The sequence below is a fragment of the Camelus ferus genome, chromosome 2, assembly GCF_009834535.1.
Source record: "Camelus ferus isolate YT-003-E chromosome 2, BCGSAC_Cfer_1.0, whole genome shotgun sequence".
NCBI lineage: Eukaryota > Metazoa > Chordata > Mammalia > Artiodactyla > Camelidae > Camelus > Camelus ferus.
In genome coordinates this window covers 90,814,034-90,828,586 of record NC_045697.1, presented here as the reverse complement: position 1 = coordinate 90,828,586, position 14,553 = coordinate 90,814,034, and the positions used below count along the sequence as shown (strand labels likewise).

The following is a 14,553-nucleotide window of genomic DNA, read 5'->3' as shown; positions in this document are numbered from 1 at the left end:
GTGGACATATTTGTCTAATTCCAAGTCCAACAGAAGGAAGTACTGTGTGCTGCTCACTCAGACCACCTCATCAACCCAGTCTTTTCTGGTTAAAAGGATGACAATGAGCTTTAAAAAAAACAAATCTGAGTAAAAGATAAACAGATGATTCAAATAAGAAATACCAGTGGCCAAACATGAAATGGCACTCAATTGCTCTAAGAAATGTAAACTAAAACATTTTTCACCTGTCATACTGATAAAATGGACATTTCTCTGATATTGTTGGAATGAGAGTGAAATAGTAGAACCTCTCAAGAGTAATCAATCATTTAAAATGTATACACTTTCTAATGAAGCAATTCCATTTCTGGGAAATTATCTGGGAATCAAGACAAGGTACTAAGTTGTCTGTATAAGATACTCACTGCAGCTCTGCTAATAACTGTATTTAAATAAATAATATCTACATTCAATAATATGGGATAGTTATATTATTGGTACATTTACATAAAATATAAAAATTTTTAGAAATAAGATAAATCTGTACATATTGACATGGAAAAAATCTACCAGGTTTAAAGTATTTTATATATACATATGTATTTTATATATACATATAGAACAGATAAAAACAAGCCTAAGAAAAGAAATTTTTCATTTTCCCATGTTCCAACCAAAATGGAGGAAATTACCCTGGCATGTCATTAGAGAAAACCTAAGACTGAAAAACCAAGACAACCTGAAAAACCTTTAAATAAAGAAATTTTAATTAAGAAAATTTTTTCAGACAGATGAAGAAAACTAAGCTACTAGTGGTCCCAAGTACATATAAATAAACACGAACAAGTGTGTAATCTTCATACTTTTATTTTTCAAACATCACTGGTGAGACATCATACAAATACAACTTTTTTTGCATATTATTCTAACATCTAAATCTATAAGAAGCTAATTCCAAATAGGAAAACAGTTCATTTTAAGAGCTTGGATACTGAAAACAAAAACTTGCAACATAACAGGGGCAACTTTATTCACTTAAATTTTCATGACCATAATCTTTAGGAAAGTTTCAATTAAGAAAATTCATTGATAGTTATCAATATTTCATATATTTTATTATATTTTAGGGGAAAATGTCATAACATGCTGTTTTGCCACAGTAAATAAGTTTTTTTAATGTAAAAAAAAAACTACTTCTCATGCTGTAAAAGTGGGAGTATCAATTTCACTTATTCTAGAGAAAATCAAAAGTGTATAAGAGGTGTGTATAAAAATGTCTGAAACAATCAAGATGTTGATCAATAGGTAAATGGCTTAACTGACTATGTCAGTTACACTTATGGACCATTTCTCAGCAATTTTTTTGAAGCTGAAATTTAAAATGTTCAACTTCATTATAAGATAAAATTTTTATAACTAAGTATGTAGATGGTAGTTAACTAATCTTATGGTGATCATTTCACAACACACAAATATTGAATCATTATGTTGTATACCTGAAACTAATGTTAATTATAATTATAAAAAAAATAAACTGACTAACTGTAAAGAAAAAGAAAATCAGCAACCAATACTTTAAATTAAAAATGTTCTAAATGCATATACAAAATGCTCTATATAGAAGTAATTGCATTGAAAGGACTGAAAGGATATTTAGCAAACTGGTAAGATGATTATCTCCTTTTTTGAAGGGATCAAAAGTTCCATTCTTATAAGAACATACTTATGTATCATTTATATAATAGCATCTTATTAGAGTAACAGTAAGCTTATTTGAGGTCTCTGGGAAACACATTTGGAGAAAAGAGGATTGATAGGGTCAAAAAAACTAAGGAAAAAAAGATGAAAAAAATCAGTATTTTTATACACCATTTCTGTGAATTAAAGAATGAAAATTGTATTAGAAAGCTGATTTGTACTATGCAAAACATAATCATAACTACAGATTAGTAATTATTAAATACCATATTATGATTTTAATAAAGGTCTCCAAAATAAATAAAACTTTAAACGAGGACTCGGGGAGAATTCTTTCTGGTCAGGAGACTGGAATTCAAGATTGCAGTGACACTATTCTAGGCCTCTCCTATGGGGAAGGCTTTGGCTGAATAAAGGGCTTTATCAGGATTACCAGAAAGAGCAATACCCAAGCCAGAACCATCCCAAAAGTGGAAGAAAGTGTGTCAGAAGAGATGAAGAAGTAAAAATGCCTCACTTGCAGTTCAGTTAGAACTGCAGGTTCTAACAGAAAATTCATGATTAGCAGTCCTGAAATATTCCCCTACATTTCCTATAATGTTTCTATCTCTCATAATAAACTTTCTGGCAAAATTTTGTGCACGGAATCCCTGTACCTCATTAAGTGAGTGACAGTAAATTCAGGTTTGGCTAGGACAGAGAGTTTAAGTCTGTTATTACTGCATAATTAATATCCTTTTCTTTCCCTCTCAAGAATATCCTGATTTACAGGATAAAATGCACAAGTCTCCCACTAACACATTATATTAACACTCTCCTAGTTTGTACCTACTCTAGACCCTAAAGGTCCTCTGCTTCTATTTCATTACTTTTGAGGTTGCAAATTTGCTTAGGTAAACAGGAAGCCAAGGAACACAGGTTATAGATAGCACTTTGGTATTAAGAACTGAAAGAGAAAATACATCCACTTCATTCATTTATAAGGCACAGAAATCTTGCCAAAAGTCAACTAGGTAGTAACAGTATCTGGAGGAGAATCCAAATTGTGCAGTTCTATCCAGCAATCCCACTCCCAGGCATATATCCAGAGGGAATCTTAATTCAAAAAGATACATGCACCCCAATGTTCATAGCAGCACTATTTACAATAGCCAAGACATGGAAACATCTAAATGTCCATCGACAGATGACTGGATAAAGTTGTGGTATATTTATACAATGGAATACTACTCAGCCATAAAAAATAATAAAATAATGCCATTTGCAGCAACATGGATGGACCTGGAGATTGTCATTCTAAGCGAAGCCAGAAAGAGAAAGAAAAACACCATATGATATCACTTATATGCAGAATCTAAAAAAAATGAATTTTACAAAACAGAAACAGACTCACAGACATAGAAAACAATCTTATGGTTACCAGGCGGGGAAGGGATAAATTGGGAGTTTGAGATTAACAGATACTAACTAGCACATACTAACTAACATATATAAAATAAACAAGTTCATACTGTATAGCACAGGGAACTATATTCAATAGCATGCAGTAACTTACAGTGAAAAAGAATATGAAAACAAATATATGTTCATATATGACTGAAGCATTATGCTGTACACCAGAAACTGACACAACATTGTACACTGACTATACTTCAAAATATCTATGTGTGTGTGTGTATATATATACACACACACATAAACACACACACACACACATTGTGCAGTTCTATACTACCATCTTAGTTGCCTAAAATATTCAATTGCAAATAGAAGCTGTGGTAGAACAGTGGAGAGTTAGTACTGGGGAGAGACTATAAAGTTACTACAATACTCTAAGTCTGAAAAACGTTATTCCTGTGGGCCCAGAATGGATTCCAAGAACAGAAACTGTTGCCTACAGAGTCATCAGCAAAATTAAAATTCCCATGAACCACACCATATATCAAACATCACCATGTTCCTAATCTCCAACAAAGATTAAGATCCCTAATGAAGGCACCTATAGATTAATTACATTAAACTATATTTTCACAAGATCATTTCCAACTAAATTTTCTGAGTCTCATCCTGAAAGTTTTAAAACCTGTCAAAATGATTTTACAATCAAGTGGGGTTTTTTTTTTGTAGCTCGCTGAATAGAACGTATAATATAATCTGAGTTAAGTCTAGAAGTAGGGAGGTGAGACAGTCATTAAGATTCACTAGGGTTTTCTCTTCACTAAATTTAATGGAGATTTTGTTCTCTTCAGTTATTAATAGCATTAAGTAGATCACAGCTAGAAGAGAATGACGGCATTAAATTTAGAGCAAATTTTTAAGTGGCTTTTTCTCCAAGTGTCAAAATTTATCAAGAATGGTGAGTATTTATGTGCAAAAGTTAAAGAAATCGACACATCTCACTCTATTGCAGTTCCTCCGAAGAAATGTTAACATACATGCAATATGTGTCTCTAACAATCACCTTATATTTAACCATATCTTTTTATCTCATTTGATCCTCAAAACCCGGCAAATGTGCTCAAAGCTTCCACTGTTAGCTTTTAATTCTAGGAAAAGTGAAGACTTGCAAGCAAATAGCTGTAACTTCTATATGAAAATTTCTATTAATTTACTACAATTTAATTAAAAAGCAAAACTAGGAGTTATTGCTTTTTGTCTTCGTTTTGTTTAGTATTTCCACTTAAAAAAAAAACAAACCTGCAGTTGCTATAACCAAAAGCAGCAAGGGCCATACTGCAATGGTCAGCATTCAAATGCAGTGGCATAATTTTATCTCCTCTAAAGGGAAAGAGACCTAACAACGTTAGACTACAATTTACTAATGCGCAAAAAACTGTCCTATTTCAATTATTTTCCACCACAATCATAACTCAAAGCGTTTTAGTAGCAACTACAGTATAGTCTCTTTTTTAAACTCGTTTTTAATATGACCGTTTAGGACTGTTTTGAAAACATTGAGATTTTCAGCTAATCAGTTATTTCAATTTTTAAAAATCACAACTGTGCTTCCACTTCGAAGTAAATCATCTTGCTCCGACTTGCTAAGTCACCTTAAAAAAAAAAAAAAAAGCCCACAGAAGCTATTCTACAGGATGAACTGCAACACCTACCTAAAGTCAGCTTTCTCGTGTCACTAACACGTGGAGGCAAGACGTAATTGAGCCCGTGCCAGCCCAGCGGCTCAGCTACACTACCCGCGCGGTGCCCCACCAGTCAAGGAGAACCCGAGGTCCCACCTCTTCCTGCTGCTCCCTTCCCAGATGTCCATTTATGTAAATAGGCAGACTGAATGACACCTTGGAACGAAATATCTCGGACTGACAGGGAAAGGAGGCCTAACCCCTCCCCCAGCCCCGCGCGAGCCCTCCGCCGCCACGCGCGTGGCCCCTGGACACACCCTCCCAGTGCCCACCGCAGAGCCGCCACAGACCTGCCTCCAGGATTTCCAGCGGGGACGGTGGCAGTGGCCCCGTCCCGGCGGGGGACAGGTGCTGGGGAGGTTTTTTGGTCCAGGGATTCTCCTTAGGGGGCAGCGGCGGCGGCTGCAGCTTTTCCTCAGGGCTGGTGGCCACCTCCTTCTCCCGGGCGTCCTCGGCCGCCGGGTCCCGCAACAGCGGTGGCGTCGGCTCCCCGCCAAAGGGGCCCCCGGGCCCGCGCGCCTTGTGCGCCAGGTGCAGCGCCAGGGGCTTCACGGGCACGGCCGCCTGGGGCACGCTGTGTCCCAGCACCGGCGCCGGCGACGGCTCTCCCCGCGCCCCCGCGCTGGTGGTGGTAGCGGCCCTTTCCTCCCTCGCCGCCTCCTTGCCCTCCCGTTCGAACGAGGGCAGCTGCTCGGCCTGCCGGCTCGCCGCGGCCGACAGCGACTCCCTCTCAGCAGCTGCCGCGGGCGGCTCCTCCCGAGAGTGAGCGGCGGGCACTGGGGCCCGAGCAGACATTGTCCCCTTGCCCCAGCCGCCCCAGCCGGGGGGGGCCCGGGGCCAGGGAGCCCGGCTGCCCGTCTCTCCGCCGGGACACCGACTGGCTCCGGTCTGAGGTGGAGAACCCAAGAGCCCAGCCACCGTCGCCGCCGCCGCGGCCGCCCGCGTCGGCTGAGGCCGTGCAGCGCCCGGCGTGCCGCCTCTCCCCGCGTCGAACAGGGCGCTAACCGCCCGCCGGCCCAGTCCGCCTCAGCGGCGCAAGCCCGGAGTCAGCCAACACGCGCCGGGCGCCGCAGCCTGGAGCCGCGAGCCCTCACCTGGCGCGGGCAGCGGCGGAGACGCAGCAAGCCGGGGCCGAAGAACCTCTAGCCGAGTCAGGGACGCGCGCGCTCCCTCAGCCGGTAACTGCTCGCGGGGGCGTAGAGGGGGCGGCCCGAGAGGCCGGAGCGGGGGCGGAGCCTCCCGGAGGAGCGTGACGTGGCTACTCACCGGCTGCCGCCCTCGCCAGGCCTCCGCCCGCGGTGGTCCACTGAAGAGCCCGCCTGGGTGCCACCCGGCTTGAGGGCCGGCCCCGCGCTAGTGGCCAGCCGAGGGGGAAGGAGGGCGAATAGGGCGATTCCCCCGCTCCCGGGCTACAGCTGCCCAGGCCGCGGGCACAGGGGCAGGGCGCGCACCCGCCTCTGTGACTCGCGGTGGGCTCGCGCCTCGCTTCGCCAGCTGCGGGCACGGGGCGGGGCGGGCTACGCACGTGGGGCCGGGGGCGGGGCGGCGGCTTTGCCCCAGGCCCTGAAGTGGAGTTGGCCTGAGGCGAGGAGGGTAATCTTGGCCACCTACCCTGGGCGGCTCCCGATTGGGCGGGGCTACCCCGCTGGGCCATTTTCCTCCTTGAGTCCGTCGCTTATCCCGGTGAGAAAGTTTCCCCCTGGCGCTTCTGGGCACTGCAGTCACCTGTAATCTTGAGTCACGTACAAAATGAAAACTTTCGTTTGTAAGTAACTTTAAGAAACCTTTGCCCTGGCGCTCGGTTTAGTGCACTTCCCTGCCCTTATTCTCACCCACGATCCGAAGTAATTTTAAAGTGCTCCGGAGTACAACAAATTGTTAATACTTTGCCGGCTCTTAATTTTTTTTTTAATTTGTAGAGATAACACTTGTTTACAAATTAACCATATTGCAAATACTTTTTCCTGAAATGGATATATGTAAAAAGGTACCAGAAAACAGGTACAAATACTTTTAGATTTTAAAATCTCAGAAAAGCTCTGTACTTGGCACTTAAATGAGTGTTACTGGTTTCCTGTACTTGTATTTGCGAGTTAATGGTTCTGTTCGCACCGTAAGGTCGCTGAAAATGGGTTCAGCTGGGTGAAACCTTTTTTCTCTGAGGGACCTCCTTCCTACCCCTCAAAAATATCTATACCTGACATTTGTGTGGACTTGCCAATGGGTCCCTCCTGGCTTCCTTTAAGGGCTGCAAAACTAGGCCGAAAATGTGTACTGGACTCCCCTCTCTTACATCTCGTTCCAATCACATTAAACTCAAGATAAATTTTTATTAATTTACTCGAAAGTACTAGGCATAAATCCTTTATTTTCCTAAGGCTAATAAACTATTCACACATTACAACAGGTAGTTAAAAGTAAGGTCTTTCTTGTTTTCTGTTGTACTAATTTCCAATTTACCTGACCCTAAGCAACCTCCCAAACCCATTTCCAATTAAAAAGGGATTGTACTTCCCCCTCTAAGCATATCCCCAGAGAAGCACCATGTCTACTAGCTCCGTTATTGGTGAAGCTTTGTGTTTTTAACTGCTATCTATCTAACTCCTCTTCCTGTTGTAGTCAACCTTTTGGAGTTTTGCCAGGTGATGCTTGACTCTCTTATAAAAGTCTGTCAAATTCACACTCAGAATACACGTTTTGCTTTACTGTCTATTTAAGCACACGTGAATTAAAGACATTCAGTTGAGAACAAGGTTATGGAGAGTGATTCCCTGAAGTTAGATTCACATGGTTACCTAATCATGGTTAGTGGTTTTGTTTGTTGCTTTTTTTTTTTTTAAGTGAAAAATTGTCAAGATGCTTTTTTGAAGAAACACAGGAAGACTCTCAGCAATAGGTTGTGCTTGCAAGGAGAGAAGAAGGGTAAATGTGTACTCAAAAGGTCTCCAAAGTACTCAACAGTAGATGTTTGGGTATCTTCATTGTAGTGTAGTGCCACTAATGTCAGTGAAGGGAGTTGGCTATTTGTTGTCCTTCTTTTAAATATATACTGATAATTCCTGCTTCTGCATAACTGCCTCTGGGGAACAGTTTCACCTATCTTCTATTTGCTTCTCCATATCCCTTCTCCACCCTTTCCTGTTCATGTGTCACAGAGGGCTGACCTGTCCAGATTACATCAATGATAATCCCTCTGCCTGCCGTCTCAGTGTATTCAGGTAGAGAGAAATATCTGCAGGAGATTCAAAGTCAGAAGATAGTGAGGTCATAGTCCTTATTCCCCAAGATGCGTTACCAAGGGTTGACTGCAGATCCCTCTCTGTACAGTTAATCTCTGATCCTTCCCTTTGCCCCTTAGGTGTAATAACCACTTGCCCTTGGGGGTACTACATTATCCCGTGTTGGTTTACTGACCCTTACCTGTACCTCTGTAAATAATTTAATAATTCTTTCCAAATTATGCAGTTTGAGTTTTTCATCTGTTATCTTATGGGAACCTGACTGACCTAATTTGCCATTGCTGAACCTCTATTAGATTAAGTCATTTGGCCTCTGCTCTAATTGCCAGATTTTTCCTCTACTTCTTAGTTCAAACCCAAGGAAGGAAGACTCTTATTTTTTGTAGCCCGATCACACAAATCATTATTCATCCTACGGATTATTGGCCCTTGGGTAGGATCCCCATCTGGCCTGAAAATACAAGTTATTTAGTTCAAAATACTGCCATCAAGGCAATAGGAATGGGAACACCAGTTATCAGGGGGAATGTGAGAGAATAAGTCCTTTAACCAGTTTTTCTTCCCTTTCCCTGTCTTAGTGAATGGCACCACCATATAACCTAGGAGTCCATATAACCTAGGAGTCCAGATAACCCAGGAGTCATCCTTTTACCCCCATAATCCTCACCCTCTATAATCCATTCTTTTACAAATACTTCTCAACCATCTGCCAGGCAGTGTTTTAAGCACTCACGGAAACCAGCTGGTAATGCCTTCCAAGTGTCTGTCAAGACCTGCTTTCTCCTCTGCCACCAGCATACTCCAAGCTGCTCTCATGCTTCTGTAATACTGTTACGGCCTCTTAATTGGCCAGCCTCTCTGCCTCTGCTTAGACCTTTTGATACAATTATGTGAGATAATATGTGTAAAATGCTTACCAAAGAGCTGAGCTCAATAATACTATTTTTCTTTTTAAATATGCTTAGCCAGGGTATGTAGCCTTAATTTTACTGAATTACTGAGGTTAGAAGCCTGTTTTGTGTGTGTGTGTGTGTGTGTGTGTGTTTGTTTTTTAATGGAAAACGAGAATCTAGAGCAGAGGTATAGGGCTCTCTTTTCAAAGAAGGGAGAATGGTTCTCTAGGCCCTCAGAAGTTATAAGACACCTAAAGTAATTACCCTTATACAAACTTAATGATCTCATTGTTCAAATGAGCCTTTAAAAAGATAAATCTTGTTTCTCTTGTTTAGAGTATGCTAATATATCTTCAGATGATTGAACTCACTCCTCCTCCTCCTCCTCCTCCTCCCTCTGGTGTCTCAGGAGATTAAAGTCCCAAGAGAACGTCAAGATCTTTGTTTTTATTACCAGTGCAATTTAGGTGCAGCCTGGCAAAAACCCAATGTGCAGATAGCTGTACTGCATACTAGAGAGGTTTCAAAGAATGCATTAAATATAATCTATTTCAAAGTCCTACAGTTCAAGAAGATAAAACTGAACCCAGAGATTTTTTAACTTCCTATAAAATAACGACTTTTAAAAAGATGGATTTTTAAACAAGGTATACTGAGCCATCATTGCCTCCAGCTGCAGGGCCTTGGGCCCTGTTTATCATAATAATAGCTATCATAATAATAATTTTAATTATGAACCAATGTTCAGATAAGTACGAAATACTTCCAATTATCTCTAACCTTCAAGGTAGTATCAATGCTAATGTGTTTGAAAGGCTTTGCTCCTTTCCTTCAATTAATACAACTGCCATATTCAATCTTAGATATAAATGAGAACAAAAGCATCTTTAGAAAATTTTACTCTTTTAATCCTTATCTGTATCATACAAATAGGTAAAAATATTGTGCTTGCCATGTAAGTATGGCTTCAAAACAATTTAGGCTACCTTTCAACCAGATTGTTGTTCCTAAGGAGGTAAGTTTTCATTCGCCACTTAAACAGACTAGGAACTCAAAAGTTTGTCTTGCCTAAAAACTCTGAGCCAGGAATAGCTAGGATTGATACTCAAAACTGTCTTTTTTTTTTTTTTTACAATCGCTTGAAATAACAGAAATAATAATAATATTTAATCTTTTAAAAACATAAAGTATAAGCTCAAGGAACTATAACTTTCCTCATCCAGTTTTCGAAGAACAAGGATTTTCAAACAATAGGGTGTACAAAGGACTAATAGCCTTTCTGAACTCTTCATACTACCCAGTTGTATTTACTATTAATCTAGCTTTATGAATATTGGCACAACATAAATGAGATCTTTAAATTCAAGTTCAAATGAACTTCAGTGGTTGACATCAGAAAAAATAAACTTTGTACAGATATTAGAGAAGAGTCTTTTTATCAGCTTCTTAATACTTACCATGGCTTATTTTAATCAATAAATATTCACTGAGAGCTTATTGTGGTCCAGTGACTGGGCTAGACCCTAGGGATATGCTGGTAAATGGGTCAGTTCAGGAACTTACACAGAGGCAGAATGCACAGTGCAGTAGCTTTCACACATCATGACCTGATATGTATAATTGAACCAAAAGCTTCACAAACTAATACTTATCCTTACTAAGTGAGTACATTCTTATGTGGTCTATTCTGTTCCATTTTACTTTAAAAAAATCATTAAATTAATTTTATTGATCCAGGCGCATACAGATTGTAACCTACAGTTTAAAAAAAAAAAGGTCAGTGGTTCAGTGGTTAAACTGAAACTAGATTATCTGGGTTCAAATGTCAGCTCTGCCACTGCCTAACAGTAAAACTGAAGGTAAATTATTTAACCTCTCGTGATTTAGTTTTCCCATCTGTAAAATGTGAATAATAATTGTACCTATTTTGTATGGTTGCTGTGGGGATTAAAAGGGTTAGTGTATCTAAAACTCATAGAGTGATACCTGGCAAATAGTAAGGGTCAATAACTAAAAGCTATCATCATTACTATTATTGTTGTTGTTACTAGAGGAAACTGACAAAAAGCAAACAAACTCAGTAATTACAGATTGTTGATAAGCGTTATGAAGAAAACAAATCCAGGAGCTAAAATTTAAACTGAGTATTAAAGGATGAGAAGGAACAGACTGTGGGACAAGTATTCCCTTAAAATGAAAGGGGTTTGGTGTTAAGGACTGAAAGACAATGAGTGAAGCTGGAGTGTAGCTGCCAAGGCCTTGTAAGAGGAGTGCAGCTAGCATGTAATAAAGCATGGTTAGAGATGAGATTGGAGAGATCGCCTAAGGCAGACCTACAAGGGCTTCTAGGTGTGACAGGGTTTGAATTTTATTCTTGGAACAACAGGAAGCCACCTTACGGTGTTAATAATTAATTGCTACCCCTATTGTTGCCATATGGACAATGAAGGGAGGTGGGCAGTGACAAACTTCAAAATGTGAAAAAGAAGTGGAATGAGATGATGATGGTCTGGACTCAAGTAGTGGCAGCACACATGGCAATAGAGTGATTTGAGATTCCCTTTGGAAACAGGACTTGCTGATCTAATAGTTGTGGGAAGATAAATCAAGTTCTAAATTTCTAGAATACTGATAGGGTATAGGATCGTTACCCCATCTTAGTATTCTTAGTCTAAATTAAGTAGGAAAAATTTTAAGAATTAACTATAGAAAGTGTACCCTGAGTGTAAAATCTGAGAGCATCAAAATAAGGAATAAACATATGAAAATCACGTTTAACCTCATTAGAAATCAGGGAAATGCAAATTAAAATCACAACGAGAAAGTTTCATATTACCAAAATTGTCAATGAGGATGGGGATTAATGAGAACCCTCACACGTTAGTAATATAAATTAGTGCAACCACTTTGGAAATCTGTTCCGCAGTATTGAACATGAACATATTTCTGACTCAGGGATTTTACTTCTAGGTATATGCCCGACAGTGATTTGTGCACAAATGCACCAAAAGACATGAACTAAATGTTAATAGCAGCATTCTTTATAATAGCCCTTAACTGGAAATACCAAAATGTCCATCAGCAGTAGAATATTTCATGGCATATTTATACAATGAAATACCTTTGAAAAATGAAAAAACTGTAGCTATAAGCCACAATGTGACTATCATAGACATAATGTTAGACTGTTAAAAAAAAAGATGTGGGACACAAATCAATACACTGGTTTGTACAAAATTAAGTTTACATAAAGTTCAAAAAGAGCAAAATTAATCTACGGTGTTAAAAGTCAGGATAACATATGCAGTATATTGTATATATGTATTTACATGCAATATAATGTATATGTGCAGTCAAACTGTAATAATTCTACCTAATAAAACTGAAAAAGGGGGAAAAAGAGTCAGGATAGTAGTTACCTTTGGGAAGGAATTAAGAAAAGATGTGAAGAGGGGGAGTGTATAGCTCAAGTGGTAGAGCACATAGCATGTATGAGGTCTTGGATTCAATCCCCAGTATCATCTCTAAAAAATAAAATAAATAAACCTAATTACCCCCAAACAAACAAAAGATGTGAGGAATATGATTGATTATTCATGGTAAATGACTCAAGTGATTGCCTGTGAATACTCAGGATCAGGATCCTAACAGTTTGCTTATGTTTGAATGGTTGCTCTGTGTATGTACTCAGTTTTCTCATACGTAAAACGAGGATAATAATGGTACCTACCTTATAAAGTTGTTATGAAAATTAGAAGAGTTGCAATATGTAAAGTGTTTGATACACTGCCTAGCCCATGTGTTAAAAACCATTGAAGTGTTAGCTATTATTACTACTGGTACATACTAATAGAAAGGAGACAGTGTTTTAAGAAATTTATAAATTAAATGACTAAGGATATAACATATATTAATATATTACTAGTATTTTCTTTGAAATGAGAGTCTGTTATCTCTTGAACTTGAACATCTCACAGTAGTGAAGGATGTATCTTTCCATCATGAAGGACACAGGCATGAAGATGCCTGCTAACTCCACTTACTCTTCATTGTTCTTGACTCTATGATGGCCAAAGCTGGCTTCCCATCAAGATTTGCCTATAGAGAAAGGATATGTAGATCAGTAAAGACCAGAATCTAATTTAATTTAATAGGAACATTGTTATTGAAAAATAATAACCTATGTTTGTTATTTAATGTATCAGTTTCTCTAAGTTCATCTAAGCAGATCTTTTATTTTTTCTCTTCATTTCCAGACATAAATGGAAATATAATAGTATAACGAACTCTCGTTTATCCATCATCCACCTTTAACAATTAATCACATTTGGCCATTTTTGTTTCATTTATATACACCCCTGTATTAGTTTTCTATTGCTGCCATAACAAGTTACTAAAAATTAGTGGCTTTAAACACCACAAATTTATTATCTTATGGTTCTGTAGGTTAGAAGTCCAACATGGGTCTCACTGGGCTAAAGTCAAGGTGTTGTCAGAGCTGTGTTCTTGTATGTAGATGCCAGTTTTTTCTAGCTTCTAGAGGTTGCCTACACATTCCTTGGCTCAGGGGTCCCTTTCTCCATGTTCAAAGCCAGCAGTTGTTGGTTGAGTCCTTCTCACATCACATCTCTCTGACTGTCTCTGTAATGTAGTGAAATCTCCATTTGTGCCTTTCTTCTGCCTCCCTTTTCCACTTTAAAGGACTCATATGATTAGATTGTGTATAATCTGGGATAATCTCCCCACTCAAGATCCTTAACATAATCACACCTGCAAAATCCCTTTTGCCAGATAAGGTAACAAATTCACAGTTTCCAAGGATTAGAACATCTGAACATTTGTAGAGGATGGTTATTCTGCGTACTACCACTTCCAAACACACAGGGTTGTTTTTTCCTGCAATACTGTAAAATAAATGTCAGATAAATTTGCCTATAAGTTCTTAAGTATGTCTCTCTTAAGTATATGTCTTCTCTTCTTCATCTTCTGTCCAGTTTCTGGCTCATACTCAACCACATCATAAAAATCACCGGGGACCTACATCTTAATAAATCCACTGGATGATTTTCAGTCTTCACCTTTCATTTATCAGAATTAAATACTCAATGATTGTTAATAATTAACACATATATACTAGTCACTAGGTGCCTCACATGTGTTAATCCTCAAAACAACCATATAAAATAGGAATGATTATTGCCTCCATTTTTAGGTGAGGAAGCTGAGACAAAGTGGATAAATGGCTTGCCTGGGATCATACTGTTAGAAAGTGCCAAGGCAAAGATTTGAACCTAAGCAATCTGGCTCCAAAGTTCTCCATAGTTCATACTCTTAACCACTATATTACACTATATTGCCTTTCTTTTTCCTTAAATTTGTTCAGAAATACTTTAAAAAAAAAAAGCATGTGTTGATTTGTTTTGTTTCTTAAGTCCAATTACTCTATGCATATGGTAAAACCACATGCCACAATATTGTCTATAGGATTTATAATGGAAAAAAAAATGTTCTACCTCACCAAGTCCTAGTCCCCAAAGTCACCAACTTCAACTTTTGACTTGCCGCTGTAAAACAAGGGGATTCAGCACACTTACATTAAGC

General features: G+C 39.2%; 1 protein-coding gene across 9 annotated transcripts in view; it reads right to left on the bottom strand.

Moving 5' to 3' along the window:
* LARP1B (La ribonucleoprotein 1B) overlaps positions 1-6,328 on the bottom strand; it is a 105,022-nt gene extending 98,694 nt beyond the window's left edge. For 4 of the 9 annotated variants that reach the window (XR_004313610.1, XR_004313611.1, XR_004313612.1 and 1 more), the window contains exon 1: positions 5,111-6,005. Coding sequence is in view for 4 of the 9 variants with exons in the window: in XM_032463137.1 (XP_032319028.1) it covers positions 5,111-5,615 (505 nt within the window). In the remaining 5 variants the exon portion in view is untranslated. Of the gene's footprint in view, positions 1-5,110; positions 6,007-6,086 lie in introns of those variants that run through there. The other 5 variants (XM_032463116.1, XM_032463126.1, XM_032463142.1 and 2 more) reach the window with 4 other exon arrangements.
* Between the last annotated feature and the right edge of the window lie 8,225 nt (positions 6,329-14,553).